Source organism: Oncorhynchus mykiss, chromosome Y (assembly GCF_013265735.2).
Source record: "Oncorhynchus mykiss isolate Arlee chromosome Y, USDA_OmykA_1.1, whole genome shotgun sequence".
Classification (NCBI taxonomy): domain Eukaryota; kingdom Metazoa; phylum Chordata; class Actinopteri; order Salmoniformes; family Salmonidae; genus Oncorhynchus; species Oncorhynchus mykiss.
In genome coordinates, this window is record NC_048593.1 from 11940375 (window position 1) to 11954939 (window position 14565).

The window sequence follows — 14565 nt, forward strand, 5'->3', positions numbered from 1 at the left end:
CTATTCTACTGCAAGAATACACACGAACAAACTTTTCTCCCAGTTGACCAATAAATGAATTCCTGAGTCTTCTGCCAACAGACAAGGGTCTGGCCAAAGTACAAACTATCATGAATCACAATGCCACTCACACGGTTAGAAGAAGCCCCTTCAGATACGACCAGTCTGTCAGAGACAAACAGGAATCTTACCGAATCTGGAACTGAAAAAAATATGGAGTTTCTGTTTTAAAAAATCTTCACAATGCAGGCCAAAAACAGTGTGTTTGTCATCAACTTTATTGCAAAGAAATCAAAAAGTTCCGACATGATTGTTGGACATGTTAGGTGATAATGAGAGGTGTACTTAAAAAGTTCAGGTTTGAAGTCATAGGGAACACAAGTTACATCTGACGTCATTTTCAGTCCCCTATCCAGGGACAAAAGACGTTCATTTGTCTTGTTCCAAAACAACTTTGTCAAGGACAGAGTAGCTCCCATAGAAATCAATAGACATCTCTTTCGTTGCGCCGTGGTTGTCTAACCTCCTAAGACCAGGTCTGCTCTGACAAAAGGAGAAGTGTCATGTTTTATCCTTTCACAGATATCAGCACTGAAGCCCATAGTATGACCCTGTCCCAGATCTATACGTCATCCCCGCTCCCTCTTCTCAGATCCATCACCTGATCTCATTCAACCTAGCAGTTCTGACAGGCCTGTAGAGTTGCAGTAATGTTTCTCACCACTAGGTGCCAGCAGAGTGCTTCATGTAACAGTTCTCTAGAGACTTGCTGTGAAAAGCAGCTGCCATGTCCTCCATCTCATGCCCACTGGACAGACCTCATCAACACATCTCAAGCTGATGTCAAATCTGGCTCCAATGGAAATTCGCTTTGGAATGATGTGTTGTCCACGCTAGATGGGAGAACCATTCAGCCTGGCTTTGTCCCTAGGGCTGGGGGCTGTGGAGAGCTGGAGGGGGGCTGTGGAGAGCTGGAGGGGGGCTGTGGAGAGCTGGAGGGGGGCTGTGGAGAGCTGGAGGGGGGCTGTGGAGAGCTGGAGGGGGGCTGTGGCGAGCTGGAGGGGGGCTGTGGAGAGCTGGAGGGGGGCTGTGGAGAGCTGGAGGGGGTGTGCGGGGGTTCAGGTACCTGTGTACAGTAGCTCAGAGGAACGTCCAGTCCCACAACAGGACCCACCACACTGAGCCAGGTCACAATGTAGTTCACCTGTCTGCACAGCGGTCAGAGAGCAAAGATCACACAGGAGAACACACACAGGTGTAATACTTTCAGATAGAAGACACATGTTGAGTCTCAAACTCACCGGTGTTCTTCCAGGGCAGCTTTTAGAACAGGCATCATGAACTCTTCTGTCCTGCAGGGGTGGAGCACAAAGAACGACTGGCCTAGCAACGGGTGTTCCTAGAGAGAGATAGACAGAAGATTGAGCGTGGTGTCGAGTGGAAGTGGGAGTTTTATGGAGGAAAAAGAGATCAAGAGAGGGATACAATCTTACCGGGAAAAGAGAGAGGAGAGTGGTACCAACCTGTTGTGTGATGGTGTCCCAGGGTCTGTGCTGTAGTCTCTGTCTGTAGTTAGGATGAACACTGTCCCATACCTCCTCGAGACAGAGACTCCTACCCTCTGACAGAGAGAGAGAGCGAGACACAGGGAGCGAGAGCGAGACACAAGGAGCGAGAGCGAGACAAGGAGCGAGAGCGAGACACAAGGAGCGAGAGCGAGACACAGGGAGCGAGAGCGAGACACAGGGAGCGAGAGAGACACAGAGAGCGAGACACAGGGAGCGAGAGAGACACAGAGAGCGAGACACAGGGAGAGAGAGCGAGAGAGACACAGGGAGAGAGAGCGAGACACAGGGAGAGAGAGCGAGACACAGGGAGAGAGAGCGAGACAGGGACCAGTAAGTGTATAATGAAGTGGACGGCTGAAGACAATGCAAGTCCTGTATTTGCAATGTATTACTTCAAATAACCATTCAGCCAGTACTGTCTGGCTACATACCCAGGGTTGAGGCTCTGAAGTAGAGGACAGGAGTTTGGTAGCTGCAGGAGTAGAGGATATGGTATTCATACTGAACGACACTGCTACTACTGCTCTCCTCCTGTATACAACACACTGCGCCATCATCTTCATCATCTTCATCATTATGGAAAGAGAGGGAGAAGGTCCTCTCCTGGTGCTGGTCTGAACTGTTTCCTTGCTGGTCCAGGATACATCTGGTTCTGCCGGTCCCCAGGGCAGTCTTCCTCAGGTAGCCCTCAGAACCCTTGAATGGAAACAATATTATTAATCAATCGCATTTTATAAAAATACCTTTCCACATTAGTAGTCACAAAGTGCTTTACAGTTTCCTGGCCTCAACCCCAAAGAGCAAAGCAGAAGTGAAAGCACAGTGGCCAGGAAAAACACAGATGGAAGAAACCTAAGAAGAAACCGAGAGAGGAAGCCGGTTTAGCGGTGGCTCCAATCTTCATTTTTTTATGACAAGATTTTTGGGGGGGTGGTCAAAAAATGACTACAATTACCAGAATTCCGCTAAAATCTGCTCAAGTATTCCCACAACTAATTAAAAAATATATATATAAAAAATAAGTGCTTGTATCAATATAATAAAAAGGTATAAATGATTGTTATGTTCAAATACCATCTATTTTTGGGCTTAGTTGTGGTCAAGTTACATCCACTCTGACAAAAATCATCCCGTGGCTTAATCTAGTTGCATACCCCTGCTCTACAGAGTCACACGCACCCGATTCCATTCAGACAGCCAAACATTCCTCACTCAGCTTCTTCAGGCGACTGGGATAGTTAAGCACCCTAAAAAAAAAAGGACCTTTCTAACCTTTCCTTAACCCTAATTCTGTGTAACCCAAACTAGCCCAACTATACTCTTCAATGCTGACTAACCTTTCCTTTCCCCTAAATAGTGTAGGCCTACCGCAAATAAAACTCTACCCTTCTCTATCCTAAAAACACTCTCCCTCCTCCACCCCATACCTTCACTTGTTCCCAGCTCCAGCCGTCACAGAGGGAGTGGGAGTGTTGGAGGAGAAGCTGACAGCACTGACAGAACGTCTCCTCATCCAGAAAACAGCTACTCATCTCTGGAGGAGGAGATATGAAGGAAATTGGGGAATAGGCGGAGATGAGGAAGAGGACAAGAGAGCACCATATGTTAAACCAGATTCGTGGAAATAAGTCTGTCTCAATGCACACAGATCTACTGGCAGGTAGCTTACTGAAACTAGCTAACTAACACACGTCTAACTAACACACGTATATTCAGGTTGCAGTTATACAGTGTTGTAGATAGTTAGACATGTAACATTCGAATGTTTGATCAACGTTTCTGGAAGTGAGAATGCGATATTTGTACATGAAAGCTGCAACGCAATAGCCTTGTTTGACGCGGTAACAACACGAGATCAAGTTTTTTTTTTTTTTTTGCAAGTTTGGTTTATCGCGCTGATTTTGGTTGAAAGCAGGACTAAAACACCGAAATCAGCATTAGGGTGCGGTATGGCCAATGATTGCAATTCACATCAGATGTGCGGGTGATTTTAGTGCCAATTTATGCATTAAACGAGAGATCAGCGGACGATAATCTGGTGGCCATCGATGAATGCAATAGGCCCATACTGTTCAAGGTTTTCAGTCTTTAATGTTCCCGAGGAAATGTACAACACGCTAAAAGCGCACTCTAAAAACAAAACACGTTCCTTACCGGGGCAACTTCCGGGATCTCGTTTGCGGATGGAGAATGAGGAAAGAGCCAATCAGATTTGGCGCTTGTGCTAAACTGACTGAATTCCACGATCCCTTACCAGTAACTGTATGTTCCTCACAGGTGGTTTCTAGTGAATTAATTTAATTATTCATTGAATTATTTGTCTAGATCATTTTAAGTATAAGAAATATTGATGGTTATTATGTCACACGTAGTTTGCTGTGATTCCAGTGCAGCTGTTTTGTTGTTCTTCTTCTCCATCTCTTTCGGTATTATGGCGGTTCACAAACAAATGTTATAGGTGCATGTCGCCACCTACCGTATGGGCTGTGTTTCAGCCTAAATGTCCCTACCAGCTAACCCTGCTCCCAAAACCACCCCACTATCCCACCACTTAGGTCCTATCTGATGGGGGGGAAGTACTCTACCGAAGCACTGATGGGGGCGGGGGGGGGGGGGGGGGGGGGGGGGGGGGGAGTACTCTACCGAAGCACACGTTACACCTATAACTCTATTGGCCTCGGCTTACTCACAGGATCTTAGGATCCCTCACCCATCTTCCTCTACAACTTTTTTTTCACTGCCTTTCTCTCACCGGACACCTCTGATCTTCAGCACCACGGGTACCGCTACAGCAGTGGAGGCTGCTGAGGGGAGGGCGACTCATATAATGGCTGGAACAGAGCAAATGGAATGGCATCACAGCATGTGTTTGATGTATTTGATACCATTCCACTGATTCTGCTCCAGCCATTGCCACAGACATGTCCTCCCCAATTAAGGTGCCACCAACCTCATGTGCCCTACAGTTTACACACCGGTACTACACACTCCTTTGTCTCATCTCCTCCTGCACACTTTTCACATCTAGGAATCTCCCACCTACACACTGCTGCCACATGACCATAAGCGTGACATCTGAAACACTGAAATGGATTCGGGACAAGGTTTCGCACGGCATAACTGACACATCCCAATTTGACTTTGTCTGGTAAAGACGCCGCATCAAAACTCAGTAGTACAGACAGTGTCATCTCTGTTTCACCACGCTCTCCACCGGGTCTGCGTCCCGATGGCGAACGGCGGGCGTCAAAGACACCGGGAATCTTCGACTTTAGTTGATCCTCTTCAACACTTAATGCCCACTCCAGTTATCACTCCTTTTGACGGCGCCCTGCTCCGGAGAGGAAGGCAAATGACAGTTCTTGTCCCCAGTCACGTTGTGCGGAGTGCACGCTCCCTCCCTCTGGATGGCAGAAATGAAAAAAAATCGACACGATTCCACTTTGAGTCAATTTCACCAACCCAATATTCCCCAACCTCCTCTCCACCCAACCTGACACCCCATATGGATCAGCCAGAAGGCTTCTCTCCAATAACCTCTCCCACTGAGCCAAAATCATCTTTATCACCGTCGGGATGTGGCTCAAACTCGGCTGTCTTCACCGCGCCTGCCACCGCAGTTAATTTATCCTCATTCTCGTCATGTTCAATTTCCTCCTGCAACAATCCCTACTCACTTTCAATATGTTCCACTTTCTTCCTTTTTTTCTGCCCGCCTTCTTACCAACCTCTGTGGGTTCCTCTGACTCCATCTCCAAATCTGACAGACATCCGGGCGTAGGCCTTCCCGCCATCTTCTCCAAGACCCTGACTCTCGGTCGCTGTTCTTTCGGCTTCATCGGGCCAGGGTTCCAGTCTGGAAGCACGCTTTTGACTGCACCTACAGTATTGCTTCGGTACTGCAGTTTAACTGATTCATGGCTTAGAAAGACAATTATTTTTGAATGCCCCCCCCCCCCCCCCCCCCCCCATAGACAAGTCAAAATTGAAAACTCAGAATGAGACACTTTAGTCATCACCTTTGTCCACAAAACATCCATTGAATTTTACTAATTATTGTCACAGAGGCCGTTTTGTGTTTTTTTCATCACTCACAGCCGAAGATATACAATTATTATATTCACGCTCTGAGGTCATGACCCCAGCTAGATAGGGGAAGTGCCGGTTGGCTTGTTAAACTGTCCACGTGCTCTGACAGAGTTCTCGGAGCATATTCGCAGTGCGCACTGAGCGCTAGTGTGCATCCGGAGGAAGCCCAGTAAGAAATGGCGCATGCGGACGTGAGTAGATTAAGTTAAAAACAAAGATTGGCCATCTTGGAGCCAGTCTCTAGTTAAGCAATGAGGGAGTGTGGTATATGGCAAATATACCACGGCTAAGGGCTGTTCTTATTTGATTTATTTCACCTTTATTTAACCAGGTAGGCCAGTTGAGAACAAGTTCTCATTTACAACTGCGACCTGGCCAAGATAAAGCAAAGCAGTGAGATACAAACAGCAACACAGAGTTACACATGGACTAATCAAATGTACAGTCAATAATACAACAGAAAAAATCTATATCCAGTGTGTGCAAATGAGGTAAGATTAGGGAAGCAAGGTAATAAATACGCCGTAGTGGTGAAGTAATTACAATTTAGCAATTAACACTGGAGTGATATACCATGGCTGTCAGCCAATCAGCATCCAGGAGCCAAACTACCCAGTTTATAATGAAGAACCGAGGAGGTGAGGTATATAGAATAAGGGCTGTTCTTAGGCACGATGCAAAGACGTATTCAGGGCTCAAACCATTCTTATTACACCTCAGTGGTTATACTGATGGTTTGACCAGTTGTTGCTACCGGTACATGTCCATCTAGTTGTTGCATTGGGGATAACAGTTGACAACTGTAGCATTTTAGCTAAGCATAACCCTAACCTTGGATCCTAACCTTAACCCTCCTGCAGTGTTTCTGGTCGGATTGGACCGATTTACAAGTTTTCTCTCTGAAAAATGTAGTTCATTTAATCTGATTGTCATAAGGTTCCATGACTTTGTCCACACAGGGCATCTGAACACACAAAATACATTTGGCTGATTTTCATTACATTTTGGGTGTTTTATTTAACTTTTGTACACCTGTGCTGTTCCCGGTCATTTGACCGGTCATTACAAATGAATGGGTGAGACTACAATTATTGTATAAAATTGAGTTCAGGCACATGCCCATTCATCAGATGGACACACTTCCTCTCCCAGACCCCCACATGCATGTGTGTTTGAGCACACACACACGCACACACACCTCACTCCCCTTCTTGGTTTCCATGGCAACCCCCACGGGAACCTTTCCCCCACTGGAACCACACCTGTTGCCATTCTCACAAACAATCGCAACACTGTTTCAATAATATATAGAACATTTCTCGCAGCTCTGGTACAGTGCCTTGCGAAAGTATTCGGCCCCCTTGAACTTTGCGACCTTTTGCCACATTTCAGGCTTCAAACATAAAGATATAAAACTGTATTTTTTTGTGAAGAATCAACAACAAGTGGGACACAATCATGAAGTGGAACGACATTTATTGGATATTTCAAACTTTTTTAACAAATCAAAAACTGAAAAATTGGGCGTGCAAAATTATTCAGCCCCTTTACTTTCAGTGCAGCAAACTCTCTCCAGAAGTTCAGTGAGGATCTCTGAATGATCCAATGTTGACCTAAATGACTAATGATGATAAATACAATCCACCTGTGTGTAATCAAGTCTCTGTATAAATGCACCTGCACTGTGATAGTCTCAGAGGTCCGTTAAAAGCGCAGAGAGCATCATGAAGAACAAGGAACACACCAGGCAGGTCCGAGATACTGTTGTGAAGAAGTTTAAAGCCGGATTTGGATACAAAAAGATTTCCCAAGCTTTAAACATCCCAAGGAGCACTGTGCAAGCGATAATATTTCAGTTTTTGATTTGTTAAAAAAGTTTGAAATATCCAATAAATGTCGTTCCACTTCATGATTGTGTCCCACTTGTTGATTCTTCACAAAAAAATACAGTTTTATATCTTTATGTTTGAAGCCTGAAATGTGGCAAAAGGTCGCAAAGTTCAAGGGGGCCGAATACTTTCGCAAGGCACTGTATATAAAGCTTTTTTGAGGCCTTACTCAGAATTCATTCTGTGGCAGCACAATGACCAAACGATATACTGAATGTGAGGCTCTTGATCATATCTTTGATCATGACGCTGATGAGGAGGAGAGTCCTTGTTAAACTTTGACACAAAGTAATCTGATAAATAGTACAATATGTTTCATCTGAGTATTTGTTATAATCAAAATAATCCATACATTGTGCTTTTTTTACTCAAAAACTAGTTGTATGAGCTCAGGTCAATGAGGCCTACAGGTCATAAATAGTAAATAGAAGTTAGAACTTGTAATGTTCACAAGAACTTAAGTTGATAAAAAGATCTATAGTATATGTAATATTATGGATTTATAATCAGCTATAATGAGGCGGTCATTTTGGACCGGGAACACAGAATTAATTAACATGAAACGAACACAACAGGAGGGTTAACCTCATTCTCCTAACCTCTTTGGGCTAGGGGGCAGTAGTTTGACGTCCGGACGAAAAGCGTGCCCAAAGTAAGCTGCCTGTTACTCAGGCCTACCACTGTTTTCAATGGCTGTCATTTTTATTATAAGGCGAAATCCTTCCAGATTGCAGTTCCTAGGGCTTCCACTAGATGTCAACAGTCTTGTTTTTGATTTTCCTAATCTGCTATGTTCATTCTCCTAGCCTGCTGTGTTAGTTTCCTAAGTAACCTGCTACGTAAAGTCACTTCTGTCTGTAGCTGGGTTAGGCTTGAGATTTTTGAATGTGTATGAATGCAGAAAAACACCACTCGCAAACCAGATAGCAAAACCCTCAAGGAGATTTGTTTGCTAGCTAGCTTTCAAAGTTGTATGTAAATTAAAACATGTTTGTGACGCTGTATGGTATTTTATGATAACATTTTTTTATCTATCGCTCCTAAAAACGCTTTTGATACTGTTTAAAAATCTCTTGTAGTTACTTCAGTCTCCAGATAGATATTATTGGTCTATTCTGGGGTCGAGAGTACTATCATCACACTGGCCAGTCAGAGTCCACCTGCAGTGCGTGTGTGTGTATGTGTGTGTGTACCAGCCAAGTCTCAGGAATATAGAGGATTGTATGTCATATCATATTACTGAGTTTGTTGTTGTTTGTTGTTGTTGTTGTTTGGTGACAAGTGTCTTGTCCAGTTTTCCCCCCCAATGCCGGGGTGTGTGTGTATGCGCGCCACACGTGGGTGTGTCATCAAACAGACAGAGGTTGTTATTGGAACTCATTGCCACACTGTGAACCAGTGTTTGTGTTACTTCATTATAGGGCTCCAAGCCACAGATAAGGTTTACAGATAGAGAGGAGGGTGGGACAAGGCTGGGTTACTTTTACTTAAAGGGTATGTGATTGTCACTGCCCTTTCACTCACTTGCTCACACTTAGGGACTGAACGAGGCTCGTACACGGGCTGCTCGTTTTCTCTACACTCTCTGCACACAGAAGCAATAGGGTAATGATGACCCAGAGCCTCCAGAATGGCTTCAGTCTGGAGAACCGCTACCTCCAGGATCTGAAGGGGCCTCTGTCTGTCCCTCCGCCTGCTCAGGGTGCACAGATCCTGGGTGTACGCCGGGGGTCAGGCCCTGTGGAGCCCCATAAGGACCAAGAGATTCAGAGGCATCGGTCTGGCACTGTAACCGGTCAGGGTGCTTCTCTTCTGGGCTCAGGTCTTGGGCAGATCCCTGCTCCTATAGATGTCCAGATGTGCCAGTCTATCCAGCCACGCCATGCAGATCACCAAGGAGACCTGAGTACTGGGCAGCTACTCAAATGGATGGACACCATCGCATGCCTCACGTGTGTGTGTGTTTGTCCCTTAGCTGAACGTCATGCTGGGACGGCGTGTGACACTCTCCATGGACGACATCCAGTTTGAGGAGACTGACAGGTACGCATCAATCAATCGATACATCAATCAATCAAATGCGTATTTAACATTTAAAATATTTTGAATGTTGTTTGCAGGGTTGGTCAGGTGATCACCATCACGGTAATAGAACATTCACCACAAGCATGGAGGTAAGACTACGCACACATACAAACACACACACGCATTTACACATGCATGCACGCATGCCTGTACACAATGATTATTTCACATTTTTAACATAACAATATGTGTGTGTGTGTGGAGAAGGGAATCCGTGTGTCGGTGCAGGATGTGAGGGAACGTGTGGAGATGTTGGTATGTGTGGCTGACTCCACCTTTGTTGGAAAGCCAGCGGGACCAGAAAAGGTGGTGTTGCGGCCGGTGGAAAACCTGGGTTCTGCAGAGGAGCAGCTGCTTCATTCTCTGGCCTCAGAGAGACGAAGACTCTACAACGAACAGACGTTCAGTACCCTGCTACAAGACTACCGCCCACTAGCCAACGGTCAGTCTGTCTCTCTGTCTCATTCTCTCTCTCGTCTTTCGTGTGTGTGTAGGTGTCAGCCTGGGATTAAGTGTCCTAATCTGTAGATTTACTTGATTTATCTTGCCCTGAATGAAACTTTGTCATATTGACACATGTTCAAGGGGCAATTCTAAACAAATAAATACCTTTTGTAGCTGAGATGGAGGAGAGATGGAGAGAGTCTGTTTGGTACAGCTCTCTGGCGTGTAATGCTCTTTGTCAGATGCACATGATGAGGCTATCTACATCTCTGTCTGAGGGCTATGGCTGAGTTGGTGATTAGATGTACTAGATGTGTAATTGCCTCTCTTTTTAATAACCCATGTCTGTACCTGTTCCTCTCCAGGTGGGTGTAGCAGGAGAGACCCACAGTCTGCCGTGTCCACAGCGTTCACGCATGTGGAGAGCGTCGAGCTGGTCCTGCCTCCACACGCTAATCACCACGGCAACACCTCCGGACGACAAATCTTGGCTTGGATGGAGAACGCAGCCACAGTGGCAGCCAGGTACCCTCTATCTAACAGGGTTCTATGGCTGTCCCCATAGGATAGCCCTTTTTGGTTCCATGTAGAACCCATAAAAGGGTTCTCCTATGCCAGGGGAAGGCAACCTTGTTCCTGGAGTGCTGCAGGTACTGCAGGATTTTTGTTCCAACTAGGCACCACACCAGATCGAGCTAATTGATCAGTTGAGTGATTGCCTAAACTCAACACACCCGGTCTCCCAGGTTGGTTAAATCAAAAAACACTGTGTCACTCCAGGACCAGGGTTGCCTACCCCTGTCCTGTGGGGACAGCCGAAGAACCCTATTGGAACCCTTTTTTCTAAGAGTGTAGGTACACACGCACACCCTACTAATCCTCTCTCTCTCTCCAGTCATTTGTGTGGCCGCTTCCCTTCTGAGGTCTGTAGACATGTTCCGCTTCAGAGGGCCCTCCTCTGTAGGCAACAGACTGGTCTTTAAGGCTGTGGTCAACAACACATTTAACAACAGGTAACATGTCTCGTCATATGAATTCCCGTTCAGATAATGGGATCCTGTGGAAATGTAATTGGCACAGTATTTAAAATGTGTGTGTGCCCGTGTGTGTAGTATTGAGGTAGGTGTCCTGAGTGGAGGCCTGTAACTGTGAGGAGGGGGGGGGGGGAGTACTCTACCGAAGCACACGTTACACCTATAACTCTATTGGCCTCCGCTTACTCACAGGATCTTAGGATCCCTCACCCATCTTCCTCTACAACTTTTTTTTCACTGCCTTTCTCTCACCGGACACCTCTGATCTTCAGCACCACGGGTACCGCTACAGCAGTGGAGGCTGCTGAGGGGAGGGCGACTCATATAATGGCTGGAACAGAGCAAATGGAATGGCATCACAGCATGTGTTTGATGTATTTGATACCATTCCACTGATTCTGCTCCAGCCATTGCCACAGACATGTCCTCCCCAATTAAGGTGCCACCAACCTCATGTGCCCTACAGTTTACACACCGGTACTACACACTCCTTTGTCTCATCTCCTCCTGCACACTTTTCACATCTAGGAATCTCCCACCTACACACTGCTGCCACATGACCATAAGCGTGACATCTGAAACACTGAAATGGATTCGGGACAAGGTTTCGCACGGCATAACTGACACATCCCAATTTGACTTTGTCTGGTAAAGACGCCGCATCAAAACTCAGTAGTACAGACAGTGTCATCTCTGTTTCACCACGCTCTCCACCGGGTCTGCGTCCCGATGGCGAACGGCGGGCGTCAAAGACACCGGGAATCTTCGACTTTAGTTGATCCTCTTCAACACTTAATGCCCACTCCAGTTATCACTCCTTTTGACGGCGCCCTGCTCCGGAGAGGAAGGCAAATGACAGTTCTTGTCCCCAGTCACGTTGTGCGGAGTGCACGCTCCCTCCCTCTGGATGGCAGAAATGAAAAAAAATCGACACGATTCCACTTTGAGTCAATTTCACCAACCCAATATTCCCCAACCTCCTCTCCACCCAACCTGACACCCCATATGGATCAGCCAGAAGGCTTCTCTCCAATAACCTCTCCCACTGAGCCAAAATCATCTTTATCACCGTCGGGATGTGGCTCAAACTCGGCTGTCTTCACCGCGCCTGCCACCGCAGTTAATTTATCCTCATTCTCGTCATGTTCAATTTCCTCCTGCAACAATCCCTACTCACTTTCAATATGTTCCACTTTCTTCCTTTTTTTCTGCCCGCCTTCTTACCAACCTCTGTGGGTTCCTCTGACTCCATCTCCAAATCTGACAGACATCCGGGCGTAGGCCTTCCCGCCATCTTCTCCAAGACCCTGACTCTCGGTCGCTGTTCTTTCGGCTTCATCGGGCCAGGGTTCCAGTCTGGAAGCACGCTTTTGACTGCACCTACAGTATTGCTTCGGTACTGCAGTTTAACTGATTCATGGCTTAGAAAGACAATTATTTTTGAATGCCCCCCCCCCCCCCCCCATAGACAAGTCAAAATTGAAAACTCAGAATGAGACACTTTAGTCATCACCTTTGTCCACAAAACATCCATTGAATTTTACTAATTATTGTCACAGAGGCCGTTTTGTGTTTTTTTCATCACTCACAGCCGAAGATATACAATTATTATATTCACGCTCTGAGGTCATGACCCCAGCTAGATAGGGGAAGTGCCGGTTGGCTTGTTAAACTGTCCACGTGCTCTGACAGAGTTCTCGGAGCATATTCGCAGTGCGCACTGAGCGCTAGTGTGCATCCGGAGGAAGCCCAGTAAGAAATGGCGCATGCGGACGTGAGTAGATTAAGTTAAAAACAAAGATTGGCCATCTTGGAGCCAGTCTCTAGTTAAGCAATGAGGGAGTGTGGTATATGGCAAATATACCACGGCTAAGGGCTGTTCTTATTTGATTTATTTCACCTTTATTTAACCAGGTAGGCCAGTTGAGAACAAGTTCTCATTTACAACTGCGACCTGGCCAAGATAAAGCAAAGCAGTGAGATACAAACAGCAACACAGAGTTACACATGGACTAATCAAATGTACAGTCAATAATACAACAGAAAAAATCTATATCCAGTGTGTGCAAATGAGGTAAGATTAGGGAAGCAAGGTAATAAATACGCCGTAGTGGTGAAGTAATTACAATTTAGCAATTAACACTGGAGTGATATACCATGGCTGTCAGCCAATCAGCATCCAGGAGCCAAACTACCCAGTTTATAATGAAGAACCGAGGAGGTGAGGTATATAGAATAAGGGCTGTTCTTAGGCACGATGCAAAGACGTATTCAGGGCTCAAACCATTCTTATTACACCTCAGTGGTTATACTGATGGTTTGACCAGTTGTTGCTACCGGTACATGTCCATCTAGTTGTTGCATTGGGGATAACAGTTGACAACTGTAGCATTTTAGCTAAGCATAACCCTAACCTTGGATCCTAACCTTAACCCTCCTGCAGTGTTTCTGGTCGGATTGGACCGATTTACAAGTTTTCTCTCTGAAAAATGTAGTTCATTTAATCTGATTGTCATAAGGTTCCATGACTTTGTCCACACAGGGCATCTGAACACACAAAATACATTTGGCTGATTTTCATTACATTTTGGGTGTTTTATTTAACTTTTGTACACCTGTGCTGTTCCCGGTCATTTGACCGGTCATTACAAATGAATGGGTGAGACTACAATTATTGTATAAAATTGAGTTCAGGCACATGCCCATTCATCAGATGGACACACTTCCTCTCCCAGACCCCCACATGCATGTGTGTTTGAGCACACACACACGCACACACACCTCACTCCCCTTCTTGGTTTCCATGGCAACCCCCACGGGAACCTTTCCCCCACTGGAACCACACCTGTTGCCATTCTCACAAACAATCGCAACACTGTTTCAATAATATATAGAACATTTCTCGCAGCTCTGGTACAGTGCCTTGCGAAAGTATTCGGCCCCCTTGAACTTTGCGACCTTTTGCCACATTTCAGGCTTCAAACATAAAGATATAAAACTGTATTTTTTTGTGAAGAATCAACAACAAGTGGGACACAATCATGAAGTGGAACGACATTTATTGGATATTTCAAACTTTTTTAACAAATCAAAAACTGAAAAATTGGGCGTGCAAAATTATTCAGCCCCTTTACTTTCAGTGCAGCAAACTCTCTCCAGAAGTTCAGTGAGGATCTCTGAATGATCCAATGTTGACCTAAATGACTAATGATGATAAATACAATCCACCTGTGTGTAATCAAGTCTCTGTATAAATGCACCTGCACTGTGATAGTCTCAGAGGTCCGTTAAAAGCGCAGAGAGCATCATGAAGAACAAGGAACACACCAGGCAGGTCCGAGATACTGTTGTGAAGAAGTTTAAAGCCGGATTTGGATACAAAAAGATTTCCCAAGCTTTAAACATCCCAAGGAGCACTGTGCAAGCGATAATATTTCAGTTTTTGATTTGTTAAAA

At 45.6% G+C, this 14565-nt stretch overlaps 2 protein-coding genes across 8 annotated transcripts; one reads left to right on the plus strand and one right to left on the minus strand.

Moving 5' to 3' along the window:
* Nucleotides 1-255: 255 nt before the first annotated feature.
* Nucleotides 256-5451, minus strand: atg10 (ATG10 autophagy related 10 homolog (S. cerevisiae)). 6 transcript variants are annotated; one of them, XM_036968096.1, is made up of 6 exons: nucleotides 5297-5451; nucleotides 2996-3102; nucleotides 2000-2264; nucleotides 1524-1621; nucleotides 1302-1399; nucleotides 256-1208 (listed from the first exon to the last, which is right to left on the minus strand). In XM_036968096.1, the coding sequence occupies exons 1-6, from the start codon at nucleotides 5337-5339 to the stop codon at nucleotides 911-913; spliced, it is 909 nt and encodes a 302-aa protein (XP_036823991.1). In that variant the 5' UTR covers nucleotides 5340-5451; the 3' UTR covers nucleotides 256-910. The 6 variants fall into 6 exon arrangements, with proteins under 6 accessions (XP_036823991.1, XP_036823990.1, XP_036823995.1 ...); XM_036968095.1 differs by having other exon boundaries at nucleotides 5293-5394; XM_036968100.1 differs by lacking the exon at nucleotides 5297-5451 and adding an exon at nucleotides 5246-5289.
* A 2763-nt stretch (nucleotides 5452-8214) lies between these two features.
* Nucleotides 8215-11222, plus strand: LOC110509638 (acetyl-coenzyme A thioesterase). 2 transcript variants are annotated; one of them, XM_036967916.1, is made up of 5 exons: nucleotides 8215-9589; nucleotides 9667-9720; nucleotides 9920-10073; nucleotides 10441-10600; nucleotides 10971-11222. In XM_036967916.1, exons 2-5 carry the CDS (start codon nucleotides 9715-9717, stop codon nucleotides 11056-11058), a joined length of 408 nt encoding a protein of 135 aa, XP_036823811.1. In that variant the 5' UTR covers nucleotides 8215-9589; nucleotides 9667-9714; the 3' UTR covers nucleotides 11059-11222. The 2 variants fall into 2 exon arrangements, with proteins under 2 accessions (XP_036823811.1, XP_036823810.1); XM_036967915.1 differs by lacking the exons at nucleotides 8215-9589; nucleotides 9667-9720 and having other exon boundaries at nucleotides 9774-10073.
* Nucleotides 11223-14565: the final 3343 nt, after the last annotated feature.